Here is a 20,757-nt window from a genome sequence, read left to right on the forward strand (position 1 = left end):
TTTTAATTTTATTTCTTATGTTTAACTGCAACATAAAAAAAATAATTCTTACACATTTCAGTAGCTATATATCCCTTTTGTGCATGTTTTGTTGGGCCGGCTAGAAGTATTGAGGAGCCTATATAAAAGTATTATATCCGGAACCCTTCGAAACCAAGGTGTAAATAATTTTAAGGGCCTTTTTTAAAATTTCGATATATGAGTCGACCCTACCAGCAACATGAGTTTTATTAGGGGGGAAAAACGAACGGTGACATATTAGAATACATGATAATCGGTGAACGGTGCATGCACTGGCCGTTGCATGTCACGTCAGTGTAATATGACTAACGATAAATAAATAAATTAAACAGTATTTTGTTACAAACAAAAATGAAACAAGCTAAAATAGTTTATAATAATGATTATTTATGCAATTGAACGGGGTCGGTAAATTTCAACAATCCAACTGCATTTTTAGCTACAAATCGCGATCTATTTCTTAAAGTAGTAGTTTGTAACAGTAGGTTACTAAGGTTTAATAGTATTTGAGGCGCGGCAACACTAGGCAGGCGGCCGGGCCGTGCCTCGTCCCGCGCCCCGCACCCCGCGCCCCGGTCTTCCGATTCGCCGCAGCCCGACGCCGAGAGGCGCCGCATGTTTCTCGACTCGCAGCCGCCTAACCGCAACCTAACCGGTCAGTCGCTCTCTTTCCGTCTCGTTCAGCCTAATCCACGTTTTTTGTTTACGCCTTCGACCCATTTCGCCTCCGAAAATAAATCGCTCGCTTCCCTGCGGCGGAGACGGAAACCGTCGGAGTGGACCTGACCTATATTCTCGTTAACGGTTAACGGTGAACGGTGAATACCGGTCGAGGTGTCGAGGTGTCGAGGTGTCGAGGTGTCGAGGGTCGAATAAAAACAAACAAAAGTCATCATTATCGATTCGTTGATTTCCAATATTGTTCGAATCTGGAATGGATCGTCCATGTAATCCGACGACGGGGTTGCCAGTTGCTAGAAAGTCGGCTCCTTATCTCAAACCCTCGTATCTTTATTATGTTGAAAAATTACATACTTTCGAATAACTTTGGATAAATATTTTTTTTTCAGGTGGATAAATATTTTTACCAGTGAAAATATAATTTGTCATGTGCTATTCAAATTAGACGATTAACTTTAACTTTTACATACTAGTGAAATTATTACTAGCAAAAATATCATTTAACTGATAGACGCTAGTGAAACTACAATATATGCTCTATGTTGCTCTAAAATATCTATGAAACTCAATTCAAACCCAAACCTAAAGTAATGAAAGTTCTAAAACAAATTATACTTTTAGAACTTTCATTAGAGCAAGTCCAAAATACAAACTAAGCCAACTCATCTCCGATATTACTACGAATTTTTATTCATACCGAATTTTGGTCAATAGGAAGGCGCAAAAACAATTATCACTTCTGAGAAGAAAGCTTCATTCGATTATCACTTATTGTAAGTCGTAATATATTGTTATAAAAGTCTTAGACGTCATCTGGGGGGGGGGGTTCATTTATTCTCCTTTAAATTTGGTCAGAAAATTCATGTCTTTTATTGAAATTTAATGAAATTGATCGAGCCAGATGTCAACGCAACGAGCAAATCGTGCTCTCCGCCGCCGCTCTGTCGTTATTCCATCTTCGTTCGTCGCTCTAAATACTGCCTAACAGTTTTTTTAAAATAAATATTTTATGGCCCGTTTATACTTATTAATGTTATATGTTTTTTAATTTGCACAATCGTCGTATATCTGACTTCCTTAATTTTTATACTAACCATTTAATGTTTATTCTGATCTTGAATAATATAACTATGACCAGGCAATTAATAAAATTCTGACTATTATCCGATATTATTACTTTTATATTATATATTAGTGACATATTTAGCTAAAGGGGTAAATAAATACGTAGTTTAACACATGTTTAATACAAATTCGTGCACGCGGTATTCTGTCTGAATGAAATAAAAAACCGATCGTTCACACTACGACGACGCCGGTGCGATTTTACAATTTTTCAAGTCAATTCTCAACTTCTGGAGAGTGAAAATATTTTTGCAGACTTTATTGAAAATAATAATAATATTTTATTTGATTCGTTTCATTCTAAATCATGCACATAATTCTCGTATAATATTTTTTTTCATTTCATAATAACATTTCTAAAACTTCTAAGATAAGTGACCAGACGTCCTCCTCAAAAAAATTTATCCTCCTTTTGTCCTTAACCTTTTTTGAGCTACCGCAGTAATTTGTCCTCAAAAAATAATTTCCGAGGTGACCTTTTTATTTTTAGTGTCCTCCTTTGTTGTTTACAAAATTTGGTAACCTTATCTCAGAGTAACGTAGTTAAAGGTCGATTCTAGAATTTCTAAAGAATTGTATTGCTACTATGAACATTCTCCTAGATCCGTTCGCTAATTTGATCCAAACACACGAAGATATATTTTAAATCGGTTATCCCAAAACCACGAATTACATTTTTCTTCTTTCTCAACATCAAATATTGTATTCGACTTTGCTTAACTTTTAAATTGAAATTTGAACCATGGCTTCGCTGGTGATTGTTATGGAACTCCCAACGCACCGTGAATAAACAGCGGCGAATGTAAATGACTAATAATTGGTTTTAAAATAGGACTGATTTCAAATATCACTAATTTTCTGTTGAAAAACGATGAACCCAATTTTTACAGTTCATAGTTCCGATAAAGTAACTTCCGTTTTGTAGATATGGAACGGTTAAGTATTCGATAACGACTAGCCGACACGATGACTTGTCTATTTCCGTCACTATTTTTATCGATCTCGCGTAGTTCAAGGCTGACCTGCAAGATTGCTGCACTATTATAGTGATGAAAAAAAATATGTTCGATTTCAAGGTTTACGTCAGAATTTACTTTGAGAAGACTCGCTTCCGCGGTTTTATTATTTTTATAATATCGAATAGTTAGAGACGGTACATAAACACAATTTACGCCGACATTGTGATACAAATATAACACATGTTTAACCATGGGCCGTTTTAACAACAATCGCGAGACAATATTATGCATGCAAATCGCTAGCGTGACGCACATATTAATACTGCCCTAATCGGTCAAAACGCGACCGTGTCTCATCGCCATTACATACCCGACTTGCGCAAGGATCGCTGAATCGAGAGCCGTTTGCGTAAGTCGGATAATGTCAGTGTCGATAATCGAGTTCTAGTTTTCGCTGGGAAATGTGTTACGCGATAAAGTTCGATTATACCCGCGCGTTTTAATGGGAAAGTGTGAAATCTGCGGAATAAATTGGAATTTAAAAAAAATAGTAAAACGTTGGAATTCCTCGTTTGCAATTTAGGCGAACGCTCACTATCATAGTTTCGCAGAAGATAGGCAAATACTGAAATACTGGGTAAAAAACCGTTATCGGGCCATATACCTGAAAAAATGGAGTCCTATTGAAGCTCTCAAACTTTTTTAGTAGTTATAAATTATGACAATACGAAGTTTTATTCTATATTCTTTAAAATACCGTTTTTAACACCCAAACCGCTCATCGAATTTTTTTAATAATTACATGATTACGTTTTGCAGGACTAAAGGAGCATTTTTTATACTTATTAAAATAAATATTATACCTAGTTTTATTATATTATATATAAATCAACAATTAAAAATAAAATAAATATTATTTTATCTTTTAAAACCATATAATAGAAATATCAGGCTGTCCCATTAGACTTTGCGGTTTTTTTCTTACGTTCACAAAAATGTATAGCTTCTAATAAATTAGCGATAATTTCACTATTCTTTCTGTGTTTATTAACAGTAGTCGTATCAATGATGCTAACGGTATATTTTTTGTTTCATGTTTTCGACCCTAAATCAACGATGGCAGTGGATAAAAAATAAACTCAGTTAAGCTATATTATGCTTTATGAGTTTAAACTCAGTTTTAATGCAAAAATAGCAGATAGCACGTCTGTATTGACCGAGGACAGGGATGCCATTGAATTTAGAATGTCAAATGTGGTTCTAAAAATTTCGTTCCGGAAATTTTTACATTGAATATCTACGGCGGGTAGTCCTTAGGGTTGTTAGTGAGGATATTAGGGCTACCATCAAAGCAAGTCTGAGTTTAACGATACAGAAGCTAGCACAAAAGCTCAATGTGTCGCCATTTAAAAAGTTAGAAAATTGTTAATTTGCAGAATATGAGTATCTCATAAATTATCTGAGGAAAACCTTGCTTTTTACGAAGGAATTTCGCGACATATATTATGCCTAATAAGAAGTTTTTAACCCTTAACAGACGAAAGGTAAAAAAAATGATCGGTAATTGTTAATTAGCACAGTGCCATGCTTAAAAACACCATTTGTTACATCCCATTGCGTTTTCCGCGCTGTTCAAACCTAACTTAAACAAATAAACCATTATACTGGTATTATATTAGTTTGGGTTTGAACAGCATATGGACGTTTCGCAATTGTCAAATTTGAGCGTGGCACCGTCCTAACTAACAGTTAACAAATGCTCTATGTTTTTCCCTCATAACTACTCGTTTTCGGCTACGATATTCTATCTTACATTAAAGACTAAGTCTAAACAATAGCGGCATTTAAAATAGATACATTTTTGCTCTCCATAAATATCTTAAATGGCCATCTTCTTGTTGAGGATTGTCTGATTTTATTAATCAAACTTGGTTGGGTTGTATGCAAAACCACTTTTGGCCTTTATCTGGTCTTCTTCTTTTTTTTGAACATACGTGTAAAATATAAGTTTAATAATATTAATAATTAAACATAAGTGGCAAAAACAAACATACAAAATTGGGCACTAACATACCCCGCTTCGCACAGACTGGGCTAATTTTATTTTTAATTGCATTATACAATACTAATGCTGTACTTTTAAAATCAGCTTTATTTTATTCCTTACATTTACAATTACATTTTATTGCGTATTTATTTTATTTTGTTATCTAGCTAATTGCTAACATTCTAAACAAATATAATAAAAACAAACATAAACATAATATAAAAAAATACTTTAATATTATAATTTATTTCTTATTGCACGAAAGTGTTTCATTATTCCATTGAAGAAACCCGCTACATTTTTATTTTTGCGGATTGTCCTAGGAATATTATTATACAAATTCACACCTCCATACACATCCATCCTGGCCGTACTTGTTTTCTTATACCTAACTAGTAACTATTATTAAATACATCAAATACTCTGCTAACACATTATTTTTTAATTTATATATAAATACTAAAACATTAATCTTCAATATTTCTTGAACATTTAACCATTCCAATGTATCAATCATACTTCTACAACTAGTAAATCTATTTGTTTATAACTACTTGTAATTTTTGTAACGTCGTCTTATCTAATGTATTAAGTATATATCATATTGTTGCACTATAATTATAGTGAGGCAATATAATATTATTGTAGATTATATATTTTTCATATTTATTCTTAACATTTCTTATCCTAGATAATATACATATTTTTAAAATTATGTAATTACAATGTTCCTTAAAATTTATTTTTTCATCTACAATAACTCTTACATTTTGTTATATTAACATTTAGTTCAAGTACAGTGCTCCCCAAATTGAGGCCGCGAAAATATTCAGTAGAAAGTACAAATATTCAATTATGAATATTTTTCCACATTACATATTTAGGGAATGTATACATTTAAGCCTGTTAAATAACACATTATATTAAAACATATTTATATACACAGAAAAGATGATGTTAGCGCATGCGCAGGAATATTGCGTATTATAAATATGTGTATTATAATTGTAATAATTACTGCTAAATAAACCCTTTAACTAGAAAAAAAATTTAGGGGACGGGACATGAAAGTAATTTGGAAGCACTGCACTGTTTAATCACTTATGCAATAAATTAAAGTGTGCATACATATGTATATTACATTTTTCTATATTATTAATTATATCTTTAATATATAGTATGTACAACAGTGAGATATTATTTTCTCTTTGCAATAAACAATTTGTTTTAGCTTTTTATTTTCTTAAACTATTTCACTTATACCTATAATATCTAATTTATTTATTTATTTTATCGTTCAAACTTTATTGAGTTGTATGCAAAATCACTTCTGGATTTTTTCTTTTGTCTTCTACATTACAATCCTTTTTTTGACACACATATCATTTTAATGATATTAATAATTAAAAATATGCCGTAAAATACGTTCAAAATGGGGCATTGGCGTACCCCGCTTCGCCCAGACTAGGCTAATTATTATTTTTAATTGTACATTATTGCACTTTATATGAAAAATCACAATTTTATTCTAGTGATTTAATCTTGGATTACATTTTATTGCGTATCCCAAAACCCTTAATACTATTGTAGTTTTACAATAAATATTATTAAATTTCTCATTACTTGGCTGTAAAGTGTGTTTAAAATTTAAATCCTAATATTTATTGTTGCACTATACTAAGGATTCTTATGTAAAAATAATAATTATTTGTGAATATAAATATGTTATAATAAGTTCAACAAAAAATACGTTATTATATAAATCTAGAATCACTCAAAGATTGAAAATCTAAAATTACTCATAATAAAACAGGTAAATGTATTCACAATTGAACATTTGGGTAATGAATGGTTTTCATTAAAAAAATCGTATAATTTTAAACAAAATTCGACGATTATCGTTATTATTTTTTGTTATAAATTATATGTACATTTTAAAAAGTTGATGCTAATTATACAAAAATGACGTATGCATATTTATAAAATTCTTTACACCATCTTTGCCGGTTCAATGGCTCATATATGAGTCATCGGCCTGTAAAGTGGTGTATTACATAATAAAATATATTTTTTATTTTTCTCTGAAGCATATACCCTATAGCTAGTTAATCCTTTGGCTTCTAATATAATTGATATATCGTTGTTTGAAATGACAGCAATTAAATGCTGACGTCATAAAATTCGAAAAGTGGAACGAATTTAGGAACTGGTGGGTGTGAAAGACGTGAAACATTTTTTTTTATGTATTTAAGTTTATTGTTGCGTAGCATGGACTTGTGTTAGAATCGTATCCGATAGTTAGGATTTCAATATTCAAAGGGTTAAGGCTCTGTCGGTCGACAGATTGAGAATCTGCGTTAACCGCGGCAGTCGCGCTCGCGAGCGTTTCCACAACTTCGGCGGCGCGTAGCCGCTTCGGTCGCGTCGCACATAAAACGCCTAAAAACGTGAGTTTCTAACAGTTTGGAATTTAGAGAAAATACAATCTCTCTGGCGCATTGCGCGAAAAATTAAACCGCACATTTCTGCGATAAGGCTCTTGTTTCAAGAAATATGCGACGATCCCGTTCTATTTCTGCGTCGCGTTTTATTTTCGTCCCGCGCCCGCTACGATGATAAATTCGAAAACCGAAAAATAGAGCAGCTCCAGGAATGCGCTGAATCCTTCGTTCTGTCCGAATTATTCGTCTTCCGCTAACTTGCTAATTTTGGAACCAAACGTGTTTTCTGTTTACAACAAGCTATCAATTTTATTGCCATTTTCGTTCAACCTCTATTTTTTTGCTATCGCGGATATTTTAATCTGCACAAATGTCACAAACGCCAATGATTCGAATCGAATCTGCATATTTTCCGACCCGTTCGAAAATAATTTAATTATTGATATTTGATATCATAATAACTCGCGCGTGTGCTATATTGGTGCTCGATAAGTGTGTCGTTTTAGCACCTTAACGTTTTGCTTGGAACGGCGCCCGAATGTTTAACTATTATCAGTTTAAACTTCATAGTATCGTAACTTTAGAATTACAATGTCTACTTTTTGTTTTCCCTTCTTCAAAAATCACTCTTTCGTGTAATTGATTTGACCCATGACAATTATATCGCACCGCGTCCTTATCGACCAATCGAGACACTGCATTTCTGTGAAGAGTTTGGAGATAATACTTCTTAACGGTTGTTTGTCAGTTACGGCTGTCGTGTTGTGATTAGTTTTCACGTTATGTGAAAAAATGCAAAACATTCTCGCATTATGATTATTTTTAACAATGGGATTATATATTTATTTGTGTTGTTCTAGTTATATACTTCCTTATTTTGTATTTTTTAAATTGAAATAAACAAAAACAATGCTAAACTTTTAATTATGACTACAGCTACAGTTCTCTCACTGTTGTGAAGTAATAAAGTGTGCATTCTTAAATTTAATTGACTCATCGCCCACCTTTGGAAAACTATTTTTATTTCATTTAATAATAAGTTGTAACGTTGCATTATTCATTTTTTTTAAATTTAACTATAATATTCGTGTAGCTTGTGCAATTTTAGAATTTCAAATAGCAAAACAAAAGAAAATGGAATTAAAATTATAAAAATATTTAATAAAATAAAACAAAAAGTGCACACTTTTACACAAGATTTTCACCAATATTATTGACTAATATAAAAAAAGAACATAAGAATTGCATTTTATAAATATACTATTCGCAATTTAAAAATAAAATAAGGCCTAACCAATAGATCCTAAAGCGCATTATATTTTATGCAAAAAATATTTAATTTATACATTATTATTTATTACAACACAACACAACATTATTTTTTGAACAAAAATCTTTCTGCCCACTTCTCCGTTGCTTTCTATGGCTCCTCTATTGCCCACCAAATTCTCATGGAACTAGCATTGCCCACTTTGAGAACCTATATACTACAGATATGTTGTTTATTGGTGCATTACTCGTAATAAATAAAATAAAAACATAGCTCGAAAATATGAGTATTTTCTGAAATTTTTGCGATTAAAATGTTTTTTTTTTTATCATTATTTTGTTGTTATGTATGGTTGTACATGGCTGTATAATATTTATAAATAGCATAAAGACAAGAATATACATTTCGCAAAACAAAAAAGGCACAATTGGGCTGTAGATAATGCAGCGGTACATCAAAGAAAAATATTAATACCTGCATTTTTGTAATATTTAGACAACTGTGTTTTAAAAGTAGGTTGTATTTAATGTTTTTTAGAAACTTAAAATTTCATATTATTCCACTACAAATACTTGGAACAAATACTCGAAAAACGAATAGCTTAAAAACAGCAATATATAAAATAATTGTTCCATATGTTAACCGGGAGGAGGAATCAGATGAACGAACGATTTGTTAAATGAGTAGACTTTTGTTTTGGTTCTCTCTCTCTCGGAGTTCAAGATCAAGTGCTGTCCCTTTATTTCATTCCTATATTTATTATTTATATACATTCAATCTGTGACGCATTCCTTATGACACATTCCATAAGGTAACAAGTACCGTATCGCTTTCGATATCGAGTACACCATCGATTCGTCGCTTCGATCAAACGAATGATATAGCTTGTGACGCATTTCCCTGTGACGCACGATATCGAATTCACCATCGATTCGTTGCTTCGTTCAAACGAATAATACAAAATCAATCCCTTGTTTACTCTAATTACTTCATTATAAACAAACGCTCATATAACTCGATTTTGGGCGATTAACAAATTACGTCGCAGCATAGCAATTGCGTCTCAATCATATTCAATTATACAATATTATAAATCAGAGTATATAACACATAAAACGAATTGTTTGTGCATTACTGTTTAACAGATTAGGTGCGAGCGAGAATTGGTCAGACCAGTGAACACCCCATGAATAACACTGCAACGAATATTATTCCGAACCTTTAATAAATGCACAAGTAATTTGTTTAATGGAACAAAGTATTATATTAATATAAATACGCATATTTCTTAAAATAATTTCCTGTTAAATCGCAACCCGTTTAAAAATATTAGCTTGTTGACTTTTGCAATCCATTTTTTTTTCTTCATAATTATGGCGCAAGGATATTCGATCGATTTAATTAAAGACTATTCCAGGGCCAGCCAGCCAGCCAGCCAGCCAGAATTTTCCCCACATTTTTCCTTATTATTTAGAAATATTTTAATGAAGTATTATTTTTTTAAATTTTATCTTGATTGCATTGATCAAAAAGATAAAAAAACTGATATTTTTAGACTGCATTCTGCATTCATTAAGTTGTCCAAATTTAATCCCACGTGCTTTTCCATCGAAGGTGTGAAAACAAATTTCAGGACAGTTTTATAATCCAACGATTAAGTGGATACCTTCCATTCTAGAATAAAAGAAACACCTTCAGGATTTCGCCGTTTCCTGAAGACGTTTTGTGTATTTCGCCATATTGGCGACAAATCTCAAAATACACTTCAAAAGTAATAAAATCATGCTTTCACAGTCAAATGCAAACGTAACCTAAACGAATTAATCTGATAGAAGTTCAAAATCTATTTTTAGATCTTTCATTAGGTTAGGTTTCGGTTTGAACAGCAAATGAACGTTTCGCAATTATTACAATGAAATTATATTTTCAATATTATGAATATAATCCAGTAAAATGTAAACAATCGATTTATAATTCCACTAGTAAATGTCAGTGCATGGATATTAAAAATAACACACTATTTTCGATTTAAAATGACCAATAAATATATAGGTATAAATTTTATGTGATGCCTGGCGATAAAATGTGCCAGCGATTAATTGCTGGCGATAAATTTTCCGGACCCCGACTGCATATATGGTTATACACATTATTTCCTTATCAAATGTTTCGCAAATACTCACGTTTTATACTTAGGGTAGTTATTTTTACACTTAACCCTATTTATTGCACCCATTTTAAGATTTTAAAAGTCTGAACTGATGATTAGTTATAACTGTTAAATTTGTCTTGTCGATAACTTAATTAACGAATACACAATAAATTGTAGACAATTTGGTATTATATTTTTTATAAATATATTCATTGTGAAATCCAACAGTAAGTTGTCTAAGTGTAACCACTCAAAAATAATAAATACATTTTCCTTAATTAGCAATAAAATGTTTCTAGAAATCCAACCAAGTATTAAGGATATATCTTAATAATAAGTAGTACGTCGCTTCGCTGGAATTCCAGATATAAGTTTTGTGTCATAGTGAATTCAAATTCTAAACCTATTAAACATTTATAAATATCGAATTCTTTGTAATTTTTATGTAATGATTATCACAAACTTGATCAGCATTTGGGTATATTCTATTTTATACACCTGTGCGATTAACTCTTACTTCAATGGACGTCAGTATCAGTCCGAATTCCTGTTTAATTAGACCCTTATTTATATATTATTGCCGCAACGTGTTGTATTGTGCGTGTTCATTACACCTTTACTGTAGTTTCGTTTCTATACTTTGCAATGTTACACGAACTAGCAACCTTAACCTATAATTAACTGTGAGTTCCTGTTTGTATCAGCCACTTAACACATTGTAAACATACTTGTGATTTTTTGATAGTAAAATGACATAATGATATAGTTTTATTTTTAAAATTCTCACAGAAAGTTGATGTTGTCAAAACTTTTACGATTCAAATAATCCTCTCTACTAGGCGAGATAAAAGTTATTTTTATTACAAAATACTGCAACACTGGTTGACATTGAGTAAATTTTGCAGTATATTATTTGCATACTTAATGATATGCAACTGACGAAAATATTTGATTGTTCATTTTTTTGCGCTGGTTGGATTCTGACAAAATTATCATCACAAAATATGTATAAACTTAAAAGTGATTATGTTTATAATTAACTAATGATATTATTAATTTTTAATTGTGCCTAGTTTTTATCAAATCAATAATATTGACATTTGTGTCTAGACCTGTTTATATTATGAACTCTGAATATAAACTAATATTTTAAATTGTTACTAATAATTCTCATATTCACGTGACAGTTTTTAATATAGTAGGTAGCCTTAGGAATATTCATAAGCTCTATCACACGGTCATAGAATCTTCACCTTATGGAGCTATAAAAAAATATAGTAATAAATTATGTTTTTGTTTTTAATTTGCTGAATTTTACGCATTCTTGCCTTACTTTATTTAACATATTTTTAATTTAAAAACATTGCCATAAAATATGCCACTTATCTTTTACTATAAATCATGTTTTATGTGTTTTTTTTTAAAAGATAGAAAATATTTACTTTTGATCTTTAGTGCAATAAAAACGAATGTAGTACAATCAAATATATAGAATAATATATTTTATTACAGTTCATAATTTTTTTTGTGTAAATTCTAAAATAGTACGATCCATTGAGAAATCAATCATTGTGCGTTTTGTTTTGTCTTGTTGAATTTTCGAGTGTATCCAATTCAGAACGTTCAAAGTATATCATCAAATGTCATCATTGACATTCGTTGACTTGCCGAACAACTCATAGATGTAATAAAACTGTTCGACAGGAATCAAAATTTCCGAGGTCGCATATTGATTGCGGTTAAATAAATAAAATATCAGGACTAACTTTCTGTTCTTTTAATTGCAGCCGCAGAGTCACCGATAAATGGGTTTCAAATATATCAAATTCAAGGTGAGTTCTCTATCTCGTTATGCGCAATTTTACATATTTTTATTAATGACAAATCGTATCTTTACAGACGGCGAAGAAGTTAGAAGTTACTTAAAAGTATTAATAGTGATATTATTTACTTACATTTTTACGTCACAACAGTGCTTAAATTTTAACTATAAGTTATCGATGTAAGTTTCAACTCCCGACGAAGAGCGAAGGATATTTTTATTTATTTTATTTTATGAATAAGCGAAGATGGCGTCGTCCCATCACTTCGTAACCGTGTGTATGTTCTGTCTGCTGTGCACTACTCACTCTCCGTGCTCGGCTCATTATGATGTATCCCTGAGAAGCCTGCGACGGCTTCAGGATCTCCGACACGAGAGATTCAAAAGTGGCGAAAGCTCCGACATTGACAAGAATCAATCGAAACCGCCGGCGAAGTATAAATCGCTGGCGGACGACGTCGGACCTCTGCGCGTGGAACAGAACGAACGAACGGCTGCTCCGCCAGAAGTCGTCGCCAGCGATCCACGAGTCGGGGTGCAGTTTATAAATAGGGTTAGCGCCAGAGACGGAATTGATAATATAGAATATAGAAATAGTAAAGGCGGGATCGACTCGCCTTCCAAAGCGAAAGATAAGAGGCATCTGAAGTACAGAGAGAAGAGAAGCGCTCACTTATCCGAAAAGGACAATTCCCCAGCGAACGCCACCGACGAGGACGTTTACAAACCGTCGGTTAAAAACATAGATGTAGACTTTTACGTGAAAAAAATATTCACTCAGTTCAGCGAGCAGGGGTCCAAGACGATGAATCTGACCGGTTTCGAAGATATGCTTAAGAAGTTAGACCTTTACAAGATGATTTTGGAAGAGAGTAAGCTGCGTGTGAAGTCTAATTCAACTAATATTACGGTACGTTTGTTATTATATCGATCAGTCCCTGTGGAGTTTTAATCTTCTTCTCATATCGATATGAGTTTATTGTTTGCTTTCGGACTAATTGACCATTGTTCACATATCGCCCTATTAATTATGCTCGTGTTGATTCAAGTCTACTACTCAATATTACGATCTACAGCATTTAAATAAGGGTCAAAGTCGACGTTTGTTCTATATAATAATAATTATGAAAAATATAACTTAGTTTTTATCATTATTTGTTTTACTTCTTGGTCTTGCACAAAGTAAAACAAATAATTAAATTTGTATTTTGTAAATTCTCATCTCAAATATCAGCAAATTTCTCAAAAAATTATCACAGCCTTTTTTTTGTTAAAAATTAAATTTGTATGAATATTTTTAAATGTTTTACGACTGCATAGGAAAGGGTGGGTCCGTGCAAAAAAAATTTGAGTCATTTTTAAAAAGGTATTGTGACCGGGAAGTGGTTAAAATGGAGTACAATTTTCATTATAAATACAAAGAAAATATAGTTCGTAATTTGATAAGTGTGAAATTCTAAGAAAAAATTGTACACTCGAGTCGAAGAGACAACAATTTGTACTGAAAGCTGTTAAATTTTATCTGCAGAGATTGATTTTTTGTCATGTTAAAATTATACGTATAATTAAATTAAATTTATTTTATATTTTTTCAGTGTATCAATAGTGTGGATCTGATTAGCAGTATAAATGCTCAACAAAAACCTCACAGAAGTTCGAACGTTCAACGAGAGTCGAACAAGTCTCTCGATTCAAAAAACAACTTGGTCCTCAACTATAAAGCCTTCACTAGAGTATGTCCTATTTTGCTATATCAAAAAGTCGCGGAAACATCTCAAGAGCGCGTCGGATGCATAGTAGAGCGAGAATTTCCCAAAGTCTATGGCGAAAGTTCCATATTCGCCGATCATGATCATCATTTACATGACCATCTGGACGAAGACGATCACAACGACGACGACGAAGTAGCGTCGTACGATAACAACAGAACGGCTGTCTGGGTGTATTCCTCTTTGTGCATTTTAATTATCAGCGCATGTGGACTTTTGGGAGTAGCCGTCATTCCCATAATGGACCACAATTACTATCAACAAATTTTACAGTTCCTGGTAGCGTTAGCGATAGGTACGTTGTGCGGAGACGCTATGCTGCATTTACTCCCTCACGCCATGTCACCGGATGTTCACGGTAAAAAACACAGTCACGAAGAACACCATCATGACAGCATGTGGAAAGGCTTAGTCGCAGCTCTGGGAGTGGTCTTCTTTTATTTTACTGAGAAGGCTCTGACGCTGGTGACGGAGTGGCGTCAAAGACGCATTCGTCTCAACATAGAAAACACGCTACCTTCTCGAGTTCGCGTTATGAGAAACGTGAAAAACGTGAAAAGCAGCCACGGATGCGTGAAAGAAGACTCCGGAAATTCGAAAGCAAATAGCTCGGGATTCATAAAATTTCCGTCGGAGATATCGTTCTTACCCCGAATCACCACCTCCAAAATGACCAACAATCAAAATGAGGTTAAATCGACTAACTCGGGCAAAATTTGTAAACATAAATATTCCGAATATCCTTATTGCTACGACGAAATCGCGACGGAAACTCACGACGACCATCACGTGAGGGAGAATCACTTGAATTCCGTAAACAAAGTGAACAAGAAGAACGTCATAACGCCGAAAAACGAGGACGGAAACCTGAGCATCGGATCGTTTAACGTCAACGAAAACGATATCCATCCTAATCATCGCGAACCATCGGTCAACGATTCTTTAATTATACACAACTACGAGGAGAACGCTAACAATGCCCGGCAGACAAACCATGTTCACAATGCGACGCTCGACGACGACGACGATAAAGGAAATTCAGACAGCGGAGTTAAAAAAGTCATCGAAGGGAACCACGACGAAAGCAAAAACGCCAACGATATAGAGAGCTATACAGTAATTCTCAGGTATTTGATATTTTTTTAAATTCAGACTTTAATTTAGTTTATAATCTAATTTGTCGATTTGGTTGTAGGGAACATTCGCAAACTCACCATGGCCATTCTCATTCGCACGGACACGTTCATTCGCCTCCGTCTAGCTTTAGCTCTGTCGTTTGGATGGTGATCATGGGTGACGGTTTACATAACTTCACCGACGGAATGGCTATTGGTATGTAGATTTATTTTTCTTTGACGAGTACTATCAATAGTGGGGATAGCCAAATTCCTTGGGCGTATTCTTGACAACTTTGCCTGTCAGGAACGTCATTTGGGGGGGGGGGGAGGCAGATGGGGGCATATGTGTGTCATTAAATTTAATGAAATCGAAATATTAAAGGAAACAACCGCTGACTTGCCAACTTTTGCCCCCCTCCCTTGAAAAATCTGAAAAGACATCCCTGATTCTAAACCATAAATTCTCCGGTTATCCTTCAAAGAAAATCTAAAAAAACACATTCTGGAATCCATCCCATAAATATTTTTAAAAAGATGTCATTTCAGTAAAATATCCGAATACATTTTCACCGGTAGATTTATATTTTTAACGGGGAAAATATAATTTATCTGGCAGGTGCTAGTAAAATTATATGATTTTAACTTTTCCATACGTATTAATAAAGATTGATTCAACTTCATTTTCCGAACTTTTTTAAAGATAAAAACAGTATCTGAATATTTTTTATTGATCGAACATTTAATGTAGTTCATTAATTTGTCGGTATAAAAAGTAATATTAATTAAATGGCCGCCTCTGGACCTTTTGCAACATCTGATCATTTCAATGACTTTTTTTATACATTTCGGGCGATATCACAACTATACCTTGGTGGATGTTGGTTTTTAGGTTCTCCAATGTTTCGGATTTGTCGGTGTAGACGCAATTCTTAGCGTAACCACACAAAAAAATCCAACAGCGTTAAATCACACGATCTTAGTGGCCACATGTTTTCCATGTCAATATCTTTGATTTCGTACAAAAAATAATCTGTTATCACGCGCCTATAGTGCTTACCGTTGACTTAGTCAGACTTTCATCATTTAAAAAAGTAAGGCCCAATGACGTCCCCTGACCACTATATGCACTTTTTGGGCATGTAATTATTTCTCGTGAATCACATGAGGATCTTACTCACCTCATATGTGGCAAATATGTATATGCAAAATCCGAGTGACTGTCGAGTTGAATTAGATCAAGGATTATAATAATAAAACATACATAACAATAGTGAAAGGCCAATAATGTAATAATCCCTACAGATGTACCTTGAAAACAAAAAAGAACAATACTACCCTGTGTACTTAAATATACCAAGGATGTCCGACCAATCGTGATCACATTGAACAATGTTTTTGTACACAGCCAAAAATATTCACAATATTTTTATAAGTACAGTACTCGAGTGGTCGAACTTCTTAGTTAAGGTTTTGTACTGAAACATAGTGTTTTGAATGTTCGGTTGGTTACTAAAGTGTTTGAGCATTTGTTGTTACTTTAATTTTTTGTTGGTTGTATAATATTTTTATTTTAAAAACTTTTTTTATTTTTGTTTCAGGTGCTGCATTTTCGAGCAATATAGCTGGCGGTTTTTCAACAGCGATTGCAGTATTATGTCATGAGCTTCCACATGAAATTGGTAAAAATAAATTCTTTCAAATAATAGAGCATTTTAACACATTGTTGTCGGGTGATTTCGCGCATTGTCTTAAGCCTGGCGCGGGCCATTTTTTAGCAGCCGCGGAATTAATCGGAAACGAAGAATTTCCGCGTTTTTTTTCCGGAAACTCGCCATAACTTTTATACTATACAATATAAAATTATGAAATTTTAAACCCAGACTTACCATAAACAGTACTATCAAATAAAGAAGAAACACGGAGGTTGACACTTTTATATTTACTGGAAACTTGCGTTTATTTTGCACATAAAAGTACTATAAAAATGTATGTAATAAAAAATCAAATTAAACACTAAATAAAACTAAAATATGTCACAATTTGTTTTTATGAAAAGTTTTTCAACGTATGATATCTCTAAAAACACGTACCACTGTGTAGAGGTATGTCAAAAGGTACATAGCCACACTTTTGGTCCAATCATCAATAATCAGATAAATTATCCACACAAATTCATCGTCAGATTTATTTTTATCGAGTGAAAACATTTCGGGGTGTAAAACTATTTTTTAGACAACCGAACGACCGAACATTTACGCGTAACTGTAATGATGTATTTTTTTTTATAACAAGTCACAGATGTCGCAATGACTGTTGCTTGTTATCTACCCCAGGTCAAGTTTCGTTGGAATTTGTTTTGTTTTCTCACTCCCGACCATCCCTTCTTTTACACCAGATAGAAAGTAATTCCTCGAAACATCTTGAATAGAATTGAACATAATAGAAGATATTTGGGATAACAGGATTTTTTTATAGTTCGTTATTTAACTTTTTGTACGGTATAAAAATTCAATATCAAAATTAGTACAATACATTTGGTAGAACTGTAATAAATGCGACGACGAATAAAATAATGTCTTTATTGAATATCAAAGCAGTGATATCTAGCTGCTGACAACAAAAAAAATGCAGTTCAAATTACATGGATAAACACGTGAGCCGACTTCTAGCAACAGACTACAAAAAACGGATTTTTACGGGTCCCGCAATCCAGCAGCAGTTCCGCAAAAACGGAAAAATCCGTGTCCCGACAACAATGTGTTAATACAATAAAATAATTAATCCTCTAATATTTCAGGTGATTTTGCCGTGTTATTGAAAGCCGGAATGTCTGCTAAACGAGCAGTGTTTTATAATTTACTGTCTTCGATTCTTTGTCTCTTTGGCATGATCTTGGGTGTTGTCGTCGGTCATACGCCTGAGGCGACTGCTTGGGTTTTCGCCGCAGCAGCTGGAATGTTTATATACATAGCTTTGGTCGACATGGTAAGTAATCGTTACAAAATACTAAAAAAAAATATATATATATTATACTTTTCTTTTACAAAGATCTCAGAGAGTAAATATTGAGTTTTTATCTACATTGACTTTTCAAAGCTGGCATGCAAAAAATCGCATTGCTTATGAATTTTATACGATTAATAACATAATATTATTTTCATTTTTGAATGATATTTATTTATTTATAAAACCATTATATAATAAACAACAAATATTATGGGTTTTTGAGTTGAATTTATTTGTTTTATTTATTTCTACTTTACTGTCAAAAACAATTAAAACACCCGAATAAACAATTGACAAACGTTAACTAGCGTATAGTACACTCGATAAGGATTCCGGTTTGTAGTTGTATGCGTGTACATTGTGGCTCAAAACAATTTCGCTTGGAATAATATTTATTTTTTTATTTAAAACAATACATGTTTATTTAGCATAGATTTATGATATTACAAAAAGTCTTTTATAAATTGGTAAACATTATACTTGATTTCCTTGGATTGGGCGGAAGGTGGTTTTCTTTTTCCGAGTTTAGACATTATTCTAAAGATATTAAAATATTAACCTAATCGAAACACTAAAAAATACAATAAATTTAATTTTCATGATAATTGTTATCTTTCTTTTTAAAATAAATCCTAAAAAATATAATCAAGAACGTTCCGTGTCACACTGCACTTGAAAAATAAATAACAGCGATAACGAATGTCCTTGAAAGAAAATGTGAGACAACGAAGATTCTAAGTCAATAGGCATATGCGCCTATATCTTTTCTAACTCTCATATAGCTGTATACAATACATTCCTTACAAACGGAATCCTTATCCGGAGCGTACTTTACATAGTTTAATTTGACGCTCATTTGAAATGATTTTATCATACAATTTTAAAGTATTTTGTATTATATTTTATTTAAGATTGTTTTAATATTGTAATTCAGAATTTATCCTATAATAATTTTATTGTAGTATTTGTCTTTCATAAAATATATCAATTAAATTAAATTGTTACCTGTAATTAACAAATTTACATTCAAATTCATTGTATAAATTTATTATCTTATCTTTATGGCAATAATCTTGTACAATTTTGCCGACGCTTGATTTGAAAATTGTTCACAGATTCCAGAATTGTCGTCGTCTCATTCGAACGAAGGATCCATTTGTCAGTGTCTGTTGCAGCTGGCCGGACTGAGCACCGGCATCGGAATAATGTCACTCATCGCCATGTACGAACATGATCTGAAAAAGTTGTTCGGTTGATTGAAAACTGAGTCGATCGTACGAGGCCTAATTATTTTTTTTTAACCATATGTATTAATTTTTACATGTTTACAATATACGCAAATATATGTCGATAGTGATGTCTATTATAGCGCCAAAAGCTTAAATTGTATATTTAAGACTGTCATAATCGTTGATTTATGTGATATTATTATATCGACATTTCATATGTTTTTTTGGTATCGTCGGTACTTACAAACGGCGATGTTTATACGGTTAGTAACTTTCATATTGTGTAACTGCACCTTTTTATGAAAACATACTTTTACTTATTGCGATAAGTTTGTGTACAAAATAGAATTAATACATTTAATAAAAAATTTTTTACATAATATATTTTCGTTTTTATTTTTTTTCAGAGTCGACAGCGTAATTGTAAAACGTAAAATAATTAAGTTTGATAAATGTAGTTTATATCTTTTGTATGTTAATATAAAAAATTGTAGTAGCTATAAACATCTACAAACTAATAGAAGTAGTAGTTTTTTTGTTGTAAATATGTATCTCACAAGAAGACCAAGATATACCACTGGGCGGTTCTGCAATGTACTTACAATAAGCATATGTACTTCATAAAACCCACTAGAATAAGTCAGGTACAAATCGTTGCAACGAAATGAGTCACAAATACTAGTTGTTAAAAGGTATATAAAATCAAATTATTCTAGTTATTTGACAGCACTACACAAGCACATGCGTCGATTGCTGATTTTGTCAGATTAGAAGCACTCGCAGAATGCACCATATCAAAGGACAACCTTTAAACGCACGGTGAAATGCGCCAAGTACCTGTACCTCCCTCCATTTCATAAAGTTAAACCATTGCCAAATTTCCTGCAGTCTGAATAATAAATGTGATGTGCAAAATATTAATTTTGGATAATAACATAGTTTGTTTCTGTCCTGAATCGTCGCATTGGCTGGATGATCGTGAGTAGAAAGAGCGATGAACTTCTCTAAGCTATAAAAGAATATATAAGCTTGACTTCGTAATGACAAGCTTTTTCTATCACTTCGCTTTCGACTTGGAACGCACAGTTCATACCGTGATGCAGAATAAGTCACGGAT

The 20,757-nt window shown here is 32.6% G+C and overlaps 1 protein-coding gene across 2 annotated transcripts; it reads left to right on the forward strand.

The window, feature by feature from the left end:
- The first annotated feature begins 545 nt into the window (after window positions 1–545).
- foi (solute carrier family 39 fear-of-intimacy) lies at window positions 546–20,020 on the forward strand. Of its 2 annotated transcripts, none has more exons than XM_088199205.1 (8): window positions 546–676; window positions 12,484–12,528; window positions 12,596–13,428; window positions 14,114–15,414; window positions 15,483–15,619; window positions 17,004–17,084; window positions 18,203–18,390; window positions 19,527–20,020. In XM_088199205.1, exons 3-8 carry the CDS (start codon window positions 12,766–12,768, stop codon window positions 19,665–19,667), a joined length of 2,511 nt encoding a protein of 836 aa, XP_088055331.1. In that variant the 5' UTR covers window positions 546–676; window positions 12,484–12,528; window positions 12,596–12,765; the 3' UTR covers window positions 19,668–20,020. The 2 variants fall into 2 exon arrangements, with proteins under 2 accessions (XP_088055331.1, XP_088055332.1); XM_088199206.1 differs by lacking the exon at window positions 546–676 and adding an exon at window positions 6,835–7,280.
- The last annotated feature ends 737 nt before the right edge of the window (window positions 20,021–20,757 follow it).

The sequence above is a fragment of the Plectrocnemia conspersa genome, unplaced genomic scaffold, assembly GCF_051122295.1.
Source record: "Plectrocnemia conspersa isolate PC_06_02 unplaced genomic scaffold, ASM5112229v1 ptg000012l, whole genome shotgun sequence".
Classification (NCBI taxonomy): Eukaryota; Metazoa; Arthropoda; class Insecta; order Trichoptera; family Polycentropodidae; genus Plectrocnemia; species Plectrocnemia conspersa.

Bases quoted from the DNA above. Each gene is read 5' to 3' on its own strand.
- foi (XM_088199205.1), top strand. From the start codon at position 12,766: ATGGCGTCGTCCCATCACTTCGTAACCGTGTGTATGTTCTGTCTGCTG. The intron at 13,429-14,113 runs GTACGTTTGTTA...ATATTTTTTCAG, and splicing joins CTAATTCAACTAATATTACG to TGTATCAATAGTGTGGATCT. The intron at 18,391-19,526 runs GTAAGTAATCGT...AATTGTTCACAG, and splicing joins ACATAGCTTTGGTCGACATG to ATTCCAGAATTGTCGTCGTC.